This window comes from Henckelia pumila, chromosome 3, assembly GCF_033568475.1.
Source record: "Henckelia pumila isolate YLH828 chromosome 3, ASM3356847v2, whole genome shotgun sequence".
Lineage (NCBI taxonomy): Eukaryota > Viridiplantae > Streptophyta > Magnoliopsida > Lamiales > Gesneriaceae > Henckelia > Henckelia pumila.
Window position 1 is genome coordinate 126,957,880 of NC_133122.1, and position 20,411 is coordinate 126,978,290.

Here is a 20,411-nt window from a genome sequence, read left to right on the forward strand (position 1 = left end):
CGGAAGCAAAGCAGATATATATATATAAAGACAGTGAGTAAATAAAACGAATAAAAGAGAAGATATTTATTATGGAATTTTGATGATAAATCATCTACGTCTTCCTTTCTCGGTTAAGATCGATTAGCCGATGTATGACTAGAACTTTTCTTGGCCTTAATGACTCCAAACTAGCCTTTACAACAACATGCTCGGCTTGTCTACTTGGCATTGAGGGTCTCTAAAGATAGCCACACACAATCAACCACCACACTTTCTAAGATACAACGATCACGATCACAAAACTATGATTGCTTATATAAGAATGTATTGAATGACACAAAATAATAATGCTTTGAAAGCTGATGGTGTGTATTTAAATGACTCGAGAATGACCTATTTATAATGTTGAAAAACGGGCTTGTTCGGACCTTCCGAACCCAATTCGGATCTTCCGATCTAGTGCAACCAATTCCACATTTTCTGCTTCTGGATCAGACCTTTCGATACCATCTTTGGATCTTCCGATCTGCACATTCTACTAAAATTCAAAATTCGAACTTGTTCTGTTGGCATCGAGTTCGGATCCACCGATCCTACTTTGGAGTTTCCTACCCTTCTTCAGAATATATTGTTCCGCAAATCTTGCAACTTATCAACTTGAAGATCGGAGCTTCCGATCCAGTCTTCGGAGCTTCTAAACTGTCCACTTCGTTGCCTCCGAACTCCTTCGGATGGACTTTGGTTTGAGAGCAAGTTTGGAGCTTCCGAACTTCCACACTTCGCTGCTTCCGAACACCTTCGGAGGGGCTTCAAATTGGTGTCGTTCAGAGTTTCCGAATCTGACTTCAGATCTTCCGAAGGCAATCTTCCGAAGGCAACTGAAAAAATTCAATAAATCTGTATTTTCTCACTTTAAATGATTTGTAACAATATATCGAGTTGTGTAATAATCAAAACATAATTTTTGAGAGAAGTTAATATATTAAAAACATTAATATCACCACTCGAGATTTATATGTTTTAAAGCTGTAAAATAGAGAGATAGATTATTATTTAACTGAATGGAAAGGTGACGTTAGGAGAGTTTGCTCTCCAACATTTATTAGCCACAGAAGCACTTTAATGCTAGAATTAATCCCTTAAATGAATTGCAACTAACCTCATAAAAGCCCTTGTGGGGAACAGCATAGCTTCTTTCTACGGTCAAGAATTTTTGTTCAAATTGTTGTTTCATGGTATTTTAAAAACATTTTTATGAATGAATTTTGAAATAATTTAATATTATCATGTCATGCATTAACTAGTCCGTGTTTTAGTGGGACAAGGAATTATTGAGTGTTTAACAAGTCTCTATGTTGGAAAGAAAATTATTTGAGCGAAAGGACTTGCAATGGTTTGGTTTGGACTCTTTTGATTTATTGCATATTTTTTAGCCTTCTCTTAAACAAAATCAAGTTGAAGGGTACGTATATCCGCAAAAGATCGGAGTGGATATGCCGAATCTCGTTAGGCGTTGTCTGTTGGTAAGATGTGATGATGAATTTCAATGTTTCAGTTTCATATAATAAATTATTATACATGGAATAACTTAATAATATAACTTTTTGTATTTGCAAAATTTGAGTCAAACTTAATATAAATAAAATATATTTAGGTATCGTTTGGTTCTTGATATTTGACGAAAGATTGTGTGATATAAATTGAAATATAAAGATAACATGGTTACTTCTTAGCTCCAAATATAATAAAACTAGTCAAATGTAGGATGATGATTTATGCATATATGTTAAATATCATCATTTACATCAAACGATATTGTTGTAGTATTTTAGCGTATAAGTCACAAAGTTTTGGTGTAAAAAATTGATCTGAGTACAATAAATTGTTTATTTTTTTTATAGGTTTTGTTATTCAAGTTTTTATCACCGTAGCACTGCTGTGCGGACACAACATCATTGAGTAAGCAATGCCTGGAATATGATTATAAATGAATCGAGCTGTTTCGAGAGTGTTTTGAGTTCACTCAATAAATATTTGATTCGTATTTGAATTTATCGATCAGGAACCAAAATTATTTTATTCGATAGATCGCAAACCTTAATATTTTATTAATACAATATAAATATAAATTAAATATATATAAATTTCGAGCCTTTCGAATGTTTCGAGCTTTCGAGTCTTCATTCTCGCACCTCATGTATTATCCGAAAAATAATTTGAATAGCTCGCAAATAGGTTCGAAAATTTCGAATCAAATTCAAACTTTAGATTATTACTAATATTCGACTCAATTAGTTTGGTTTTCGTTGAATCCTAAACAGGAATTATGTTAGTACTTAGTAGTAAATAGTAATTAGCCTCATGTCAGCAGCATCAGTAAAACCTAACGGCTAAAAGTAGGGGAAAAAAAAGAAAATATTTATAAACCACATTAAAACTTGACGACGCAATAATCAAATGTCAAAGTAACTCCTCCTCCTCCGTTCACATTGGTAATTAAATTAACTCAATCACCATGTACTTCAAACTTTTTCACTCTCACAGTCACAGTTGATTATGTTTTCTAATAAATCTCAAAGAATCCCCACCTTCGATCGGACCAAGAAAAATATTAGTTGCCTCTAAGAGGTTGTTTAAGTTGGTGGAGTAGATGAACTTTTGGCTAAAGGTCAGAAGTTAATTCCTCCTACCAACATCTTTTTGGACTAGTCTGTCACACTGGCTTGCCTAATGTGATTTATCTAACTAATATAATTTTCAGATTATTGCGTTAGTTCGAGGGTTTACACAGCACCGTAGATAGTGTCTCCGGGTTCCCACGAAAGAAAAAAGAAAAATTTAGTTCCTCTGTCAATGTCAAAACATCCAAAACGCCGTCGTATCTTTGGCATCACACCCCCTGTACCACTTGCCACCGACTCCTTTTCTTCTCATCATCTTCTTCTTCTTCTTCTTCATTTCTCCAGTTAACCTCTTTGATGAAGATTCGCTGGATCTTCTTCTTCTTTACATTACTACTACTTCTGCTCCTATTCGGGTCAGCTGAACAAATGCCCGTTCACAGTCACAGATTCAATTCCAGCAGACTCCTCGTCTTGCCTCTGAAAATCCAAGACATCCCCAGCAAGCAGCTTCCCTTCACCCACAACGTCACTCTCACCGTTTCGCTCTCCGTCGGCACGCCTCCGCAGAACGTCAGCATGGTGCTCGACACGGGCAGCGAGCTCTCATGGCTGCAATGCAACACGACCCGAATGAGCCAACCCGTTTTCCAGCCGGCCCGATCCATGTCTTACTCTCCCGTCGCTTGTTCATCCCCCACATGCACCATCCGAACTCAGGATTTCTCCATCCCCGCTTCGTGCGATTCCAAGAATCTGTGCCACGCCATTCTGTCGTACGCGGACGCGTCGTCTTCTGAAGGGACTTTGTCGACGGACAGTTTCATCATCGCCGGGTCGAATTTCTCCGGCACCATCTTCGGGTGCATGGACTCGGGATTCAGCAGCAACCCGGATGAGGATTCCAAGACCACCGGGCTCATGGGTATGAACCGCGGCTCTCTTTCCTTCGTCTCTCAGATGGAATTCAAGAGATTCTCCTACTGCATTTCGGGTTCCGACTTCCCCGGTATTCTACTCTTCGGAGACTCCAATTTCACTTGGCTCGTACCCTTGAACTACACCCCTCTCATCCAAATCTCCACCCCACTCCCATATTTCAACAGGGTGGCTTACACAGTCCAGCTCGAAGGCATCAAAGTCTCTGACAAGCCACTCCAGCTACCCAAATACGTGTTCGAACCAGACCACACCGGAGCAGGCCAAACGATGGTCGATTCGGGGACCCAGTTCACCTTCCTCCTCGGCCCAGCTTACACCGCTCTCAGAAACGAATTCCTGAACCAGACCACCAACGTCCTTCGGGTTTTCGAGGACCCCAACTTCGTTTTCCAGGGGGCGTTCGACTTATGCTTCCGAGTACCATCAAACTCGACTTCTCTACCCCAAATTCCATCGGTGAGCCTGCTGTTCCACGGCGCGGAGATCACCGTCTCCGGCCAGCAGCTGCTGTATCGGGTCCCGGGAGAAATGCGGGATAATGATTCGATACACTGCTTCACGTTCGGAAACTCGGATCTGCTGGGGATTGAGGCTTACATCATCGGGCATCATCATCAGCAGAATGTTTGGATGGAATTCGATCTCGAAAATTCAAGAATCGGCGTTGCTTCGGTGAGATGCGATGAAGAAGGACAAAGATTCGGTGTTCATCATTAATTTCACGTCGCTTTTGGGCCTTATGGATTAATAGGTGGGCCCGAATTTGTTTTTTTGACTCGGCCCAATCAATGCAACACCCCCTCGTGTCCTGCTGGCCCGAATTGCCACCAATGGTTGGTGATTTATTGATTGGTTGAGTCCAATACATATACTTGGGAGGAGGTATCCATGATTACTTTACTTTGGTGTGATGATAAACTTTTATTTATTATTACTTTTTTTTTATTGTTTTTTTGGATTTAGGCAGAAGAAAAAAAAATTGTACTGAGTTAAATTATTTATAATTTAACGTTAACCTCGGTTATGTAATATACTAATATGTATGGAACGAATATGATGTTCCATTCTGTGTACGAGTTGTGAAAATTTTTGATCAAAATTTTTAGGATGTTATAATTGGATTTTATAGTATCATGGGATAGTAATTTTTTTGGGTAAAAGGAGTACAAATATGAAAACATTTAAAAGTGACCAGTGGTACTGGTGAGCATTTTGATTAATCAACATTCAATCAACCTGCACGAGTTTGAGACCAGGATGTTTGTTCACTGCAAAGTTGTTGGAATTTGCAAATCCCGCATAGGGGTGGGTCGGTACGGTATACCGTACCAAAAATCAGTTACCGTATACCGTATCATACCATACCGTTATGAAGAATTTCATATCGGTATACCGAATTTTCGGTATGGAGAATTTTTATACTGAATACCGTATCGAAATAAAAAAAAATCGATATACCGACAAATTTCGGTATACCGAAAAAAAACTCGGTATACCGAGTTTTTTTCGGTATACCGTGAAAAATTGAAAAATAAAAATAAATTTGGTATATTCGGTATACCGAAATAAAAAATTTTATATACCGTTACCGATACCGAAACGGTACGGTACGAAATTTCGGTATACCGATTTTTCGGTATATTCGGTAAATTTTTCGGTACGATATGACGGTATTTTCGGCATTTCGGTATTTTTTCCCAGCCCTAATCCCGCATAATCCACTTGAACTAACGGTGGTGGTGTACACAACACCGGATTCAATTAAGATAGAATGACATTGTGCACAACACCGGATTCCATCAACCTGCACGAGTTTGTAATCCAAGATGTATGTATGTATGATGAGTGTTATTTACACTCTAAAAAGTGTTAATGACACTCCACTTCATAACATTCTCATATCTATATAAAATTTATTAGATGCGATATCAAAACAACATAAATATACAAATTTAAAAATTATTTGATTACAGACAAAATTAATCTATCAATAATATCGGAAGTGAATCTATAGGATCCCAATTATGTGAAGGAACTTTCCTAACCGCAGCTTCTCTTCAATTAGATAATTGGTTCAATCAACCTCTATAAATACTAAGGTAGTGTTTGGAATAGCTTCTTAAAATCACTTCTCAGCTTTTTCGTTAACAAAAATTTGAAAATTTTTGAAATTTTGTTAACGAAAAGCTGAGAAGTGCTTTCTAGAATCTCTCCCAAACACTATCTAAGATACGATTTAACTTATTCACAAATTATATATTTGCACTATGCACTACTCTCGCACTATTGAGATCGAATCCAAATATCTTTTGGTAGCATATATAAGATGAAATATCAAATTGTACACGAGGAAAGCTATTCGACGGGATTGTTACCGTCATTTTCCCCAAAGAGTCATTACTCAAAAAAAGGTTCTTCGAAAGAATCTCAACTCACATGAGTCAGAAGTCTATTGACTTATATGAGAGTAAAATAGAGTAAAGATATAAAATTATATTAGGCAAAAAAGCACACACAATGAGTGTGTAATATAATATTTGAATAAACATGTTTTTTTTTCATGATTCTACTTAAAATATATTGTACCTAACGTAAATGGGGAAAAAATTGTAACCGCAAAGCATTTCTGCTTTGTTTTCTAAGACCTTGGTTTACTTCTTTGTTTATCGATCTCCCTCTTGTGCGGCCTTCATCTCACATTAAATCCCTCATCATTCATGTCTTTGTCCTTTGCATCTGATTTCTTCTTTAAATCCTTAGATCTCAGGGCACTTCGGACTAGGGGTGGGCATAATTTGGTTAAAACCAAAAAAACCGGCCGAACTAAAAAATTCGGTTTATTTGATTCGGTTTTTTCGGTGTTTTGGTCGGTTTTGATTTTAAAATTTATGGAATTCGGTTATTCGGTTTGGTTTGCGGTTTTATACCTCGAAAAAATCGAAAAAACCGAACTGACCGTATTTTAATTAAAATAATATTTTTATGAATAATTGAGCCTTACAAATGGACCTTTATTCTCACTTCTATGATTTCTTTCTTACAATATGTGAGCCTATTTTAATTAAATATGGTTTTTATGAAACTCAATAGTCGCTTTCTTGTTTTAAATGAAGTTCATAATGTTAATTCTAATGAAATAATTTATGTTTTATTGTTATTAGTTCTCTATTATGTATTGCAGGCATCAAGTTAGATATCATTTTAGTTTTTAAAAAAAATTTAGTATTAACTTTTTATATGTTGGTTTTCATTTTAGTTTTAAATCCATAATTATTTTAAACAATGCGTATTTTTTTTTGTCTCTAAACTAATATTTGCAGTCGCGCAAAATTAATTTAATTCATTACATAAACCGTATAAAACCGACAAAAAAAAAACTGGACCGTATCACAAAAAAACCGGACCGAACCGTAATAAAATGGTTCGGTTTCAGACTAGAGATTTTCAAAACCAAAACCAAAAAAACCGAACCGTAGTACAGTAAAACCGAACCAAATCGACCGATGCCCACCCCTACTTCGGACATCTTCTAAAGACAAACTCTGCCTTCCATACAGTAGTGTGTTCAATGTTTACAAAATTTGAGTATGATCTCGGTAGAGAACTGATCAGTAGGAGTGTCTTATCCTCATCATCTATTGTTGCGGTATTATAAAGCAAAATCTTATTTTTGGTGATGACACTTATGTAACATTCAAACATTGAGCAAATCACAGTTAAACAAGTAGCACAAACCAAAAATAAAATATGATCTGAATGAATCTAAGGAAACATTTGATCTTTAAAAGTAACTAAAATGATAAGAAATCTCTTATGAGAAAAGTAAGATTATTGGAGATTGAAGAACTACTTTGCACTCCATAACAATCTCCAGAACTATTCTCTCAACCAGATCATATTACATTACCAGACCAGACAGATCATACCAGATCAAAGAGAACCAAACCGATCAAATAGATCAAACCAGATCATATAGGACCAGACCAGTCAATTACATCGTCTGAACATCATGCAAATTCAGTTTAAGTTGTTGGAGACAGAGCCAAAACAATTTGAAGGAGATAAATACGTTGCAAATCGTACTGACAACATTCAACTTTTCCCCTTACCTTTAGTATTATTTTTGGAAATCTGATCGATGCCTATATATAGGGGTGCCGAGACCCTCCTTCATTTCTCATTTCCAAATCCTCTTCTCTCCTTTCTAGTTCGCTTTTAAGAGTTTTTAGGCATTCTTCTCGAGGGTTAGGAGGCGACGGAGCGCTGTCAGTATTGTACCGGAGTTGTTTCCAAGTTTTGGGGCTATCGTCATCAATGGGCTGATGATGAACACATGTATTATACTAGACTCGGATTAGCTTTTGTGAGTAGTTATTAGTTTAGTTAAGGTTTTTAATAAACTATAAGTGATATAGTGATTATATGCTTATAGGCTTAGACTTGAGTACTGATCGAGAAAATACTGCTACTGAAAATCAACTTATATATATATATATATATATATATATATATATATATATATATATATATATATATATATCAATTAATCTCGAATAAATCGCAAGTGCACGAGTCAAGTTATAATATAGTGTACATAGTACGAGTATCGTCCCACAAAGATTAATTTGTGACAAAATTATTCGAGTATTTTTCTTTAGCTAATTAAGATGACAGAGAGTAAATATTAATAAATTAAAACAAAAGGATGAAACAAAGAAGAAATAAAGAAATTACATTCAGAAAAATAAATAAACGATTGTTAGGATCTCGGTTCACCTACCCCTTAATATTCTCTAATGATTGAATTTCAATTCTCAAGCGATTCCTTTGACGAAATTCTCTAATCTATCATTATACTCTGTCGAGCTATATTAATATAATTAATAAATTGTAATAACCAAGTATCCTTTTGTTATTTAACAATTGCATTAACGATTTGTGGAATTCTCTAGCTTTCGACCTGTTGGACTATGATTATCAACATATATCCAACCTCATATGTCTATGCAAGTTGTAGATCCATGGATTATATTACTCTATCATGTTATAAAATCTCCTCTCGGTATCGATTATAACATTTAAAATCACTTCGAAGTTGATCATGATCCAAATTTTCAATAAACTCAATAATATAATCAAGAAAGCTTTAAAAAATCAAATTCAATCTTCGAAAAGAAATCAAAACATAGTTTTGGGAGCGGTAACAATAGGCCGCTCGGCCTCGGCCCTGCTTTGTCCCAGCATGCAACATTCTTGCAAAAATCTTAACTTGAGTTCAAGCCGTCGGATCAAGCTGAAATTTTGACATAAGCTTTAAAACATTTTACACTACAATATGAACGGTGAGATCGGATTTGGATCAATCTAGTATCAAAAATAATTTTTGGACCATTAATATTTTTTGATTCCTTCTTGCGTCAATTCTCGGTGCTTAAACTCTTATTTTTCTCCATCTGTTGCCTACAACCAATAAACAATTATGAGGAGTGATCTGAATGAAACAAATATTAAATAACTCAACATGAATGACCTTAAAAACCTGAAATCATGCAAAATAAATGCAAAACAATGCAATAAAATACGTAAAAACGACACCTATCACATCCTCATTCTAACCTTTTGCTCGCCCTAGAGTAAAATAGATGATAAACTAACATGAAGACACAAAAAAAAGTAATGAAAAAAATAAACTTACAGATGATTCCATGGACCTTCTACCTCAATGAACAACAAAATATCCTCGAGCCTTTTCACAATACACCTTTTCGATTGCACGTGAACGTGTGTGTGTGATATTATTCCTATGTTATACACTTCAAGTATAATAATTTATATGACTGCAAAATAACCGGAATAACACATTGTGAAAATATGCCTCACATGTATCCTTTCCTTCTAGCTACTCCTGGCATTCACACCTCCCACAAGCTTGGTATATAAAAAAAAACGGGTGATTCATATTTTTAACTCACCGCCGGATTTTACACCTGGTTATTCGCAACCCCATATATTACCCTCAAACATAGCTAAGACTTAGTTGGATTAGGATTTCAATCCCCTTGTCTATAGCTCGGATGGAGCTTCAACCCCAATTATTGCCCGCAAACTTAGCCTTGAACTTAGGGATTAGGATTTCAATCCCTTGTCCATAGCCCAGATGGAGTTGTTTTTTTTTTTTTTTTCACATGGTGCGCATACAAATCACTCATTTTTGGAACGAAAAAATTACGAGATCATAAGTGCACTATTAGAGTATCACCAAAGTTCACAAGACACATTTTGAGTTTCCTAAACACCTAGTGTCATGCAATGGTCAAGCAGTCTCAAATTCATCGCTCTTAGTACATTCCATAGGTTTAACAGTTGTGCATAAAGATATTCACAGTGCAATTCAATGTTTTCAAATTCAATTCAAGGGTAAATTTTTTTAAAATATTCTTACTTATGTGTCATTTTTCATTTACATTATAGGCTACCATGCAATAAAATTATGGTTCTATAAGTCATCATCATCGAACCAAATTTTGGGGATCACTGTTTGAGTATATTTCTTCACTTCAAGTTCTCGGTGTTCATGTAAAATTGATATACATATTCTCTATCTGCTCGACAAGGTGGAATCGAGAACTTATTTGATCTTCTATAGCTGTCTCAGTCAGTAGCACGTACTTGCTCACCATATCCTCTAGTAAATGTAAGATCAATTTAGAACAACTTACCTCCTTTTATTGAAGCTCGAATGGTTGTCTGTAAAATCTGAGTAATGAATTTCTTGTGGGTATTGGTGGCTCCAAATCTGTGGTGTAAGATCCCAATACCGGTGGTAGTCAAATTCTGCCATATCATCTAAAATGTGTCTCACACTGTCACCATCTTGGCAAAATAATGGACTACTAGTTTGCAAAGCTCCATCAATTATCCATCTCCTTGTCACTGCATCCAAACCATTAAGAAAAAATTTAAGAAGAGCGTAATTAGAGAAATCATGATATCGGAAAAGCGTTCGCCAAATTATTGAATCTCTCCTATGCTGCGTAGAATGTCTCTCCACGTTGTTGGTTAAAACTTGTGAATACTTGCTGATGGAACATCTCGAAGTATTACACAAGATGAATTCCTGCAAAAATAAAATAGAAAATGATATATCACGTAGGAATAAAATAGAATAAATGAAAACAAATAAATGAACTAAAGAAAATAACAAAAAGTAAAAATTGTCGATTTCAATCCCCGACAACGGTGCCAAAAACTTGATCAAGCAAACCTTGGTGGGGTTTGAGACTGATGTTTCTTCCTCTGTTCTGATTCCGAGTTCAAACTCGTACGCTTTAAGATCTGCAAATAAGTCATGGAGCTCTAGTTTGTTTAGATCATTTGATTCTCTCATGGCTATGGTCTTGAAATTCCATTCTCAAGATAGTGCTCGCATAACCTTCCAAGCAATTTCACGGTTAGTGTATATTTTTCCGAGAGCAATCAATTCACAAATAATATTGCTAAATCTTTCATCAAACTCAGCCATGGTTTCTCCTGATTTCATTTTGGCATTGTCAAACATTTGAATGACTACAGTGAGCTTGTTTTCCTTGGTTTGATCATTTCCTTCGCATAGTTGAGTAAGTTTTTCCCAAATCTCTTTGGCAGTAGAGCATGTCTTGATCTTGCTGAACATTTTTTTATCCAGCATTTTGTACAGTATGTCCTTGGCCACGTTATCGAGATTTTCTTTCTTCTTGTCTTCATTAGTCCATTCTGCTCTGGGCTTTTCAACCATCTGCGGTTCGCCACCTGAAATGGATACAACAATGTTGACTTTGAGAATCTTCATGGGTCCATCAGTGATTACGTACCACATGTCATCATCTCCAGTAGAAAGATGTGCCTGCATACGAATTTTTCAGTCATCATAATCTTCTTTAGAGAACATAGAAATTTTATTTAGAGAAGTCATGATGAATCTCAGTAGCTAATATAAAAACCCTCTCTGATACCACTTGTTGGGGATCAAATGTGTGTGTAGGGAGGGGGGGGGGTGAATATACACTTATGATAATCTTTAACTCTAATGCAATATGATTGAGCAAATGTTAGTTTACTCAGCCGATTTTCTGTTAGCTTGCTAGAAGTATAAGAGCTACTTATGATAGTGCGAAAACAGCTCTTAATATGCTAGATGATAGTAATGGAATATTGTAATGCAGTAACGTAAATAAACACAGATATGTTTTTGGATGTTTGAAGCTCAATCTCCTACGTCACCCCTTCTTCCACCTCGGAAGGATTCACTAGAAGACTTTGGTTATTACAACTCTGCAATACACCCGATTCAAGTTAGGACTTATCCAATTCCCAAGATGGAACTCCTAGATTCACAATGATAAGATTTAAAGTTCTTATCTGAAAGGAATTTTATTCCTTGTATATTTCGGCCCCAATTAATTGAAAATTAGAAGATTTTGCTTTCTAGACAAGATAGATTATTTGGTAAATATTCCATGTATATCTCTTATATGTTAAAGATATATTTGCCAAAGTTTAAATCATATCGTGATAATGTGATTATTTGATAAAATATAATTTGATATTATCATGATTTGATTTCCATGTATTGATAGAGTTTATTTCCTACTAAAAGGTTGTTACATATTCTTGTAGGACTCTATCTAAGGAAATTTTCAAAGCTTGGATGATTATCTATAAAAGAAGATTTTTACGCACAAGAAAAGTGAGGGCTTCAGACGAAAACTACTCTGCGCATACTCTGAAGAATTTGAGTGAAGATCTTGAAGAATTCTAAAGCAAGGTTTGCAACCATCGTTGTTGCATGTCCCCGTGTTGCCGTTCGTGTTGAAGACATTAGAGACAACACTGTGAAAACTGTGTTGTTGAAGATATTTTTTGTCTCTTCAATTTAGGCTACGGGAGTTGCATCTAATTTCTTTTATTATAATACCCGGAAAATCCATAAATCTATTCATGATTTATTTCAAGAATTTTAAATGAATTTTAAGCTAATTCATTTGATTATTTATGATTTAAAAGTTATTTTTAATTAAATGATTTTATGTGTTGTGTAAACGATTTAAAAGAGAATAATTCATATTTTAAAAATATACATTTATTTATTGTGTTAAATAATTTTAATAGTTTGTGCACTTTAATTATTAAGTGTAAAGTTATGATTTAAATTAATTGATGTTAGGTATATACCTAATATATTTTTATGACTTGTTAAATAATTTAATTGTTTCATGATTGAATTAATATTGGACTGAGAAAACGAGACTAGCCTACGCATGAGATCATAGGAAATAATTCTACGAGTATTTTGAGTATAATATTGGTATCATTTTATTTTATTCATCGGGAGAAGAAAATTTTATTATTCTGAGTTGGGATATTCTGGACAGACTACATTTTATGTAGTCAACACACGCATTGTATTAACTCCCCTCTTTCACACTTATCTACTCCTCTACCCCATCTTTAATTTCAATTCCCCACTCCTTTAATGTGTTGTCTCCTCTCCCTCGTTGCTTTTCCTTGCACGTCACTTTTCCCCTTCCTTTCCACTCCTTTAGTTCTTCATTTTGTTCATCTATTCTTTCATCCGAGGTAAGTCCAAGATTTCGAATTCCCATTGTGCTAAGGTTAGCTCGTTGCCAAGAATCCGGATAAACTCCATATACGGTTAAGGCAAGTTTTTCAACAAGTATTTTAAGGTTTTGAAACCCATTCAAGATTATAATTATTTTAATATGAAAATGTATGTTTATGTGCATGTTTTAATGGTTTATGATTTTGAAGAAGCATAAAATTACGAGTATCAAGTTATGAAGTTTTGAAATTGTGAAGCGTGGTCGTTCTTGACAAGTTTTTGATAGATGTGTGATTCTTTTGAAGATTATGATGTTATTGGAAGTTTTAAAGGTGAGAAAATGATGTTTAATTGAAAGAAAATGAATTTTTGAGATTTTGAAGAAGTTAAGCAATATTTTTTTATGGTAGTTACGGTTTAAAAGTTTTGAAGCAAAATCATTTAATATTTTAGTGTTTTGAAGTTAGTTAATCCATTTTCAATTAAAAGAAAATGAGTTTTGATGATTTATGAAGTTAGGATTTTGGGTAAAAGAAGTATATGTTTGAAGTTAAAGTGTTAAAGTTGTGTCCGGTGACACCGGAATACCGATACTTGTTATGATTTTGAGGATACAAATTAGTGTAGTGATCCAAATGATATGAGGCCAATTCTATTTGGAAAATAAATTATTTATCTACAAGTTTTGTGTTTTGAGTTTTATCAAAATCAGTTTGGATGATTGGCCAAAATCGCTCCGAAGTGTGTCAAATGTTTTGAATTTTTGGCAGTGACACATCTCGGAAGAATCAGCATAACGTTTTACTGAAAAATCTATTTTAGGTGAGGTTTTCGGCATTCGAAAGCCAAGATCAAGATCTACAACTTTCTTGTTTACCACTTTTTCAGATTCTGAATTAATAATAGAGTTTTGGAGCGAGCAAGATGACCTAGTTGCGCAGGTTAGGCGCGCCCGCGCCTAGAAGTTGAGCGGGTGTCCCTTTCATTCGAAATTTATGATTTTTATATTTTATTTTAGGGTCCTAAATTCATGGTTATGATCTTTTAAGGCTTCTAAAATATATTTAAGAGTTTCTATGCAAAAAGTTTCAAGTTTTAAGTCAAGAACGACAAGAACGACTTACGTGGATCGATTACGCTATGTGATGCATGTAAATGTCTAAGTTTCATTCATGAAACCTATGTTCAATATGAAAGTATGATTTTTACCATCTATGACATGCATGAAGTAATGGAGTAAAGTTTTATGTTCATGAAATGAAAGTTATGACGGAATTTACGATGAAACAATGATGTTTCATAATGAATGAAATGATATGATGAATGATGTTAAGATGAATCATGATATGATATGTTGATGCATGAAAAGATTTTGATGTCTTATGTGTCTTTGTGGTGGCAAACACGGGATTGGTGCTCCGGTTTGGGCTCCGGAGAGGGCCTTTTCAAACATGGCTCATGAGACAGATAAGTACACGGGACTGGTGCTCCGGGATGAGCTCCGGAGAGGGCCTTTCCAAAAAACGAATGTTATGAGGCTTAGTGTCATATGCTTGTTGATCAACAGGAACTACGAATGTGCCCATTATGATGGTTGCCACAATTTCACATAATTCATCACCCCAAAATGATAAGTTTTTATGTTATGTTCATGGTTAATGTTCACGGTTTGATGTTGTCCAAGTTGCATGATTTTATTTATTAGATGTTAAGTGCAAATGTTTATTTAAGAAGGAAATGATAAAGTTTTGAGAATATGCATGAAGCCTATTTTCAAGATTTAAAGTTAAGTATGTTAATGTATATGTTCAAGTTCCTTGGATCTTTTAAGAGTTTTGAAGTTCATGTTCAAGATTTTAAGTTTAAAGTTCTATGATGTTTACGTTAAAATTATTCAAGTTCAAGGTATCATGTTATGTATGCTCAAGTCATTTTAAGTTTAAATTATTTTGAAGCTATAATGAAATCGATATGTATATTTTAATCTTGCTGAGTCCTTTAGACTCACTATACTTGAATGGTGCAGATGGTTTAGCAGTTTTGATTTAAAAAGCTTTGGCAGCATGGCTGAAGAGTCCAAGAGGCGAAGACATTGCATGACACAATAGTTCAAAAGCTCTGATGTATTTAAAAAGAAAATATTTACCTATGTTTATTTATGTTATGTTGTTACAATATTTTATTTACGATGTTCAAAAGTAATGGTTTAATTATTTTCATTGTCAGTCTTCTAAAGATGAGTTTTGAGGATCTCAAATGTTTCATCTTTCAAATGTATTTTATATACATAGTTAATTAATTGAACTCACTTTCCCTATCCTCTTAAAATGTTAGTAGCAGGTTTTGACGTGCCGTAATTTAGATGGACTTAAGTGTAGGATTGCATCCGTGTTTCATATAATGAATTTGTTGATTTACTAGAGCGATGCACTCCCATCATAGTTTAAAAAGTTTTGAAAAATTTCCTCTCTTTTTCCGCAACTCTTTTAAATAAATGTTTTAAAATACGGGACGTCACATTTATACTCTTATCGTATTTTAGGATGCAAGTTTGATTTCTCAACGTGTTGAGAAATTTAGTATTTAATGACTTTTCGTAAAATCACTAGGATTGTTTTGTAAGACTGCTCTTACGTTTACTAGTGATATTTAGCCCTAAGGCACCCGCACGAGTTTTATACTCGTGCAAAAGTTATTACTTGAGTTTTATTTACGTTTTTAAATTTCCGCTGCACTGTGTTGTCTTTGGTGTTACGACACGAAGTACAACACTGTCTTATTTTACATAACAACCACGTACACCGTTTATTTCACGTGGTATCAGAGCCACCACTTGACTTTACTAAGTGAGTTCCTGGTTTATGTTACAGGTTAGTTATGGACACTCTGTATACAAGTGCAATTCGTCCACCTATTTTGGATGGAACAAATTACGGCCCTTGGAAATTGAAAATGAGTATGTATATTCAATCCATTGAGTCCAGGGCTTGGCAACGTGTTCTTGATGGCTGGACACCACCGATGAGAGATGATGATGTACCAGGACCAAAGCCAAGATCACAATGGACAGCCGAAGAGAATACTGCAGCTATTTATAATGCTAAAGCTCTTAATGCTATGTTCACTTCAGTTGATATGAACATGTTTAATCTAATTGGTACTTGTACTTGTGCTAAGGATGCTTGGGAGAAACTACAAACCCACTGTGAAGGCTCGGCTAGTGTCAAGAAGACAAGGATGCATCTCATAACTTCAAAATTTGAGAAAATGAGAATGGAGGAATCAGAGACCTTCATGGAATACAATGGAAGGTTGAAGAGCCTTGCGAATGAAGCATCTATTCTTGTGATCCTATTTCGAACGAGAGACTTGTATCGAAAGTGCTTCGTTCTGTTCCCAAAAATTTCACACCAAAGTTTGTGCTATAGATGAATCAAAAGATACATCTATAATGGGTTTGGATGAGTTAATTAGTTCTCTTCGCACCTATGAGATGGAGTTGGAAGCCGAAGATGACTCGAAAGGTAAGTCTATTACTTTTCAAGTATCTAATAATGTTTACAATGATTTTGCTGAAGTTCAACAGGAAATAAAGGATTCTGATCTTGAGGAAAATTCTATTGCCTTGATCTCGAAGAAATTTACTGATTATCTCAAGGTAATGAAAGAAAAGAAGGATGTGAAAAGTACACAATCCTCAAATTTTCCTAGACTGCCTACTTCAGAGAAGCCTCAAAAACCTGCTGCTACTCGAGGACCTTGTCAAAGTTATGATAGTAAGGTTCAGTCCTCAAGCAAAAATTTTGATAACATTCAATGCAGGGAATGTAAGGGATATGGCCACTATGCTTATGAATGCGCAAATCGCCTTCGGAAAGGTATGAATGTTTCTATGAGTGATGATGATTCTGAAGAAGAACAAGAAAAGGTTGAACAGGCAGATCTCATATCTTTTACTGCTTTACTGGAGAGTAAGAAAAATTTTCAGATTAATCCTCTTGGTGTTGGCTTTGGTGTTGCAACACCTGGATGCAACACTATTCAAAAATCTGTTTGTTTTGTTGCTTCTAACCTTGACAATTCCAGCAATCATGAAGAACAGGTAGCTGATCCTTATACTCTAGAAGGTATTCAAAAACTCTATGAAGAGTTATACAGTGATTGGAACAAGAGGAATCAGTTGAACACAACTCTTACAAAAGAGAATACTGAATTGAAAGCTGCTGTGGCTAGACTGGAAATTCTCATGAGTAAGAAAGATATGGAATTAGGGTTGCTGAATTCTGAACTTGAAAGAGCAAAAACTACACTTGATAAATTTAATTCCAGTTTGAGCAAACTTGATTCCATTTTGACTATGGATAAGAATGATAAGTTTGGACTTGGTTTTAAAGAAAGTATTTTTGAAACTGGTGAATGTTCCAAAACACCAGTGTTTGTGAAGGAAGGTAATGATTCCTTGAACCATCCTTCAACTGCTTCGAAAGGTAAGAAACTCATTGTTGAAAAAGATGTTTTTGTTCCTAAGCCAAAATAATGGAAGCGTCCTTTTGTATGTCATTATTGTCTCAAATCTGGTCATATCAGGCCTTTTTGTCGTAATCTTAAAAATAACTATGTTTTGTGGGAATCTAAGCAAGTGTTACCCTCCGTGTTGTCCAACACCAAGAGCAACACTGGCAGAAAGAGGCCCACTATGAAGAAAGTTTGGATACAAAAGTCTGATGTTAGATGTTTTGTTATTTATACTTCCTTGAAAGCTAACACTGCAGGTAATTGGTATTTTGATAGTGGAAGCTCTCGACACATGATAGGTTTGAAAGATCACCTCACGGACTACATTGAACAGAATGGTGGTAGAGTGACCTATGGAGGAGGTGCAAAATGAAGGATTGTTGGCAAAGAAACACTCAATGTGGAAGGGTTTCCAAATCTTCACAACGTCTTACATGTTGAAGGACTTAACGCAAATTTAATTTCAATTAGTCAACTGTGTGATGATGATTTGCATGTGAAGTTTGATAAAAATACTTGTGAAATTTTTGATAATGCTAATCGTTGTGTTATCACAGGTACACAATCAGTGGATAACTGCTACCAACTAGGTGAAGAATTGGCATGTAGACACTCAAAGATTGATGAGTTTAGTCTATGGCACCAAAAATTTGGACATATGAATTTCAAGACCTTAAAGAATCTGAGTAAGTATGAAGCTGTCAGAGGTCTTCCAAATCTAAAGACTGGTGTTCCATATGTTTGTGGTGCATGCCAAAAAGGTAAGCAAACCCGTGTTGCGCATCCCGTGTTACAACACTGTGGGACAACACGGTGTCTTGAACTTTTGCACATGGATTTGATGGGACCCATGGAAGTCGAAAGTTATGGAGGTAAAAAGTATTCTTTGGTATGTGTTGATGATTTTTCTCGTTTTACATGGATAAGGTTTCTTAGAGAAAAATCAGATACTTTTGGTGTTTTTAAGAAGTTGTTTACCAAGATTACTAACCTACATACTTTGACTGTAGCAAGGATCAGAACTGATCATGGAAAGGAATTTGAGAACTCATTGTTTTCTTCTTTGTGTGATAAGAAGGGCATTTCACAAGAGTTCTCTGCCCCAAAAACTCCTCAACAGAATGGAATTGCCGAAAGGAAGAATAGAACGTTGCAAGAGATGGCTAGGGTGATGATGAGCTCAAAAATTATCTCCAAAAGATTTTGGGCAGAAGCATTGAACACAGCGTGCCATATTTCCAATCCGGTTTATTTGAGAAGTGGTTCTTCAATGACTTCCTATGAGATACTCATGGGAAAGAGACCAAATCTTAACTATTTTCATATATTTGGCTGTGTGTGTTATGTTTTGAATGATAGAAATCACCTAGAAAAATTTGATTCCAAGAGTGATAAGTGTTTGTTCCTTGGTTATTCTACTAATAGTCGTGCATATAGGATGTATAATCTTAGGACCAGAACAATGATGGAATCCATTAATGTCATTTTTGATGATGGTGCAGATCTCAAAGGAAAAACTGCTGAAGATGATGTTGAAGGCTTGCTGGAAATTCCTCCCGAAGAACACAGTGTTGTCTCAGATGTTACAACACCAAACACAACACTGGTTCCTTCAGAAATTCATGAGGAAAATTCCCAAAATAATGAGGAAGCTGAAATGATTACTGAAAAGAACCTTCCAAGCAAGATACAGAAGAATCATCCTTCATCACAGATTATTGGAGATGTGCATGGAACAAGGCAAACTCGAGGTAAGGACAAGGTTGACTACCGCAAGATGGTTGGTTTAGTATGCATGAGTTCTATGTACTCTCAGGTAATGCATTCCTGTTTTGTCTCCAATATTGAACCCAAGAATGTCAATGATGCTTTGAATGATGAATTTTGGGTAAATTCCATGCATGAAGAACTTGAGCAATTTGTCCGAAATGATGTTTGGTTTTTGGTTCCACCACCTGATCATGGTAATGTTATTGGTACAAAATGGATTTTCAAAAATAAAACCGATGAATCAGGAAACATCATTAGGAAAAAAGCAAGGTTGGTTGCTCAAGGATATACGCAGGTTGAGGGGGTTGATTTTGATGAGACCTTCGCTCCTGTTGCCCGCATTGAGTCAGTTCAGCTATTGCATGTCATATGGGTATAAAACTTTATCAAATGGATGTGAAGAGTGCGTTTTTGAATGGTATTTTGAATGAGGAAGTGTATGTGAAGCAACCCAAAGGCTTTGAGGATCCACATCACCTGGATCATGTTTACAAGTTGAAAAAAGCACTCTATGGTTTGAAGCAAGCTCCACGAGCATGGTATGGTAGGTTGACCGAGTATTTACTCGAAATTGGCTTCAAACGAGGTGAAGTTGACAAAACCCTTTTTATTCAAAAGGCCAAAGGTGAAATTCTTATTTGTCAAATATATGTGGATGACATTATCTTTGGTGCGTCTTCCCAAAAACATGTTGATAATTTTGTTGAATGCATGTCTTCTACTTTCGAGATGAGCATGGTAGGAGAGTTAACTTTTTTCCTTGGATTGCAAGTTAAGCAAACAAATGAAGGAATTTTTCTTTGTCAAAGTAAGTATGCAAAGAACTTGGTGAAAAAGTTTTGCAAAGAGAATGTTAAGAACATGAAAACTCCTATGGGCTCGAGTGAAAAATTAGGAAAAGACAGTGTTGCGGCTGGTGTTGACAACACCATGTATCGCAGCATGATAGGGAGTCTTTTGTATTTGACTGCTAGTCGTCCTGA

At 35.4% G+C, this 20,411-nt stretch overlaps 2 protein-coding genes across 2 annotated transcripts; both read left to right on the forward strand.

Annotated features, from left to right (window-relative positions):
* The first annotated feature begins 2,864 nt into the window (after positions 1-2,864).
* On the forward strand, positions 2,865-4,615 carry LOC140892261 (aspartic proteinase PCS1-like). The gene has a single exon (XM_073301100.1). The coding sequence runs from the start codon at positions 2,961-2,963 to the stop codon at positions 4,260-4,262; it is 1,302 nt and encodes a 433-aa protein (XP_073157201.1). The 5' UTR covers positions 2,865-2,960; the 3' UTR covers positions 4,263-4,615.
* An 11,405-nt stretch (positions 4,616-16,020) lies between these two features.
* LOC140889461 (uncharacterized) lies at positions 16,021-16,575 on the forward strand. Its single transcript, XM_073297181.1, has one exon. The coding sequence runs from the start codon at positions 16,021-16,023 to the stop codon at positions 16,573-16,575; it is 555 nt and encodes a 184-aa protein (XP_073153282.1).
* The last annotated feature ends 3,836 nt before the right edge of the window (positions 16,576-20,411 follow it).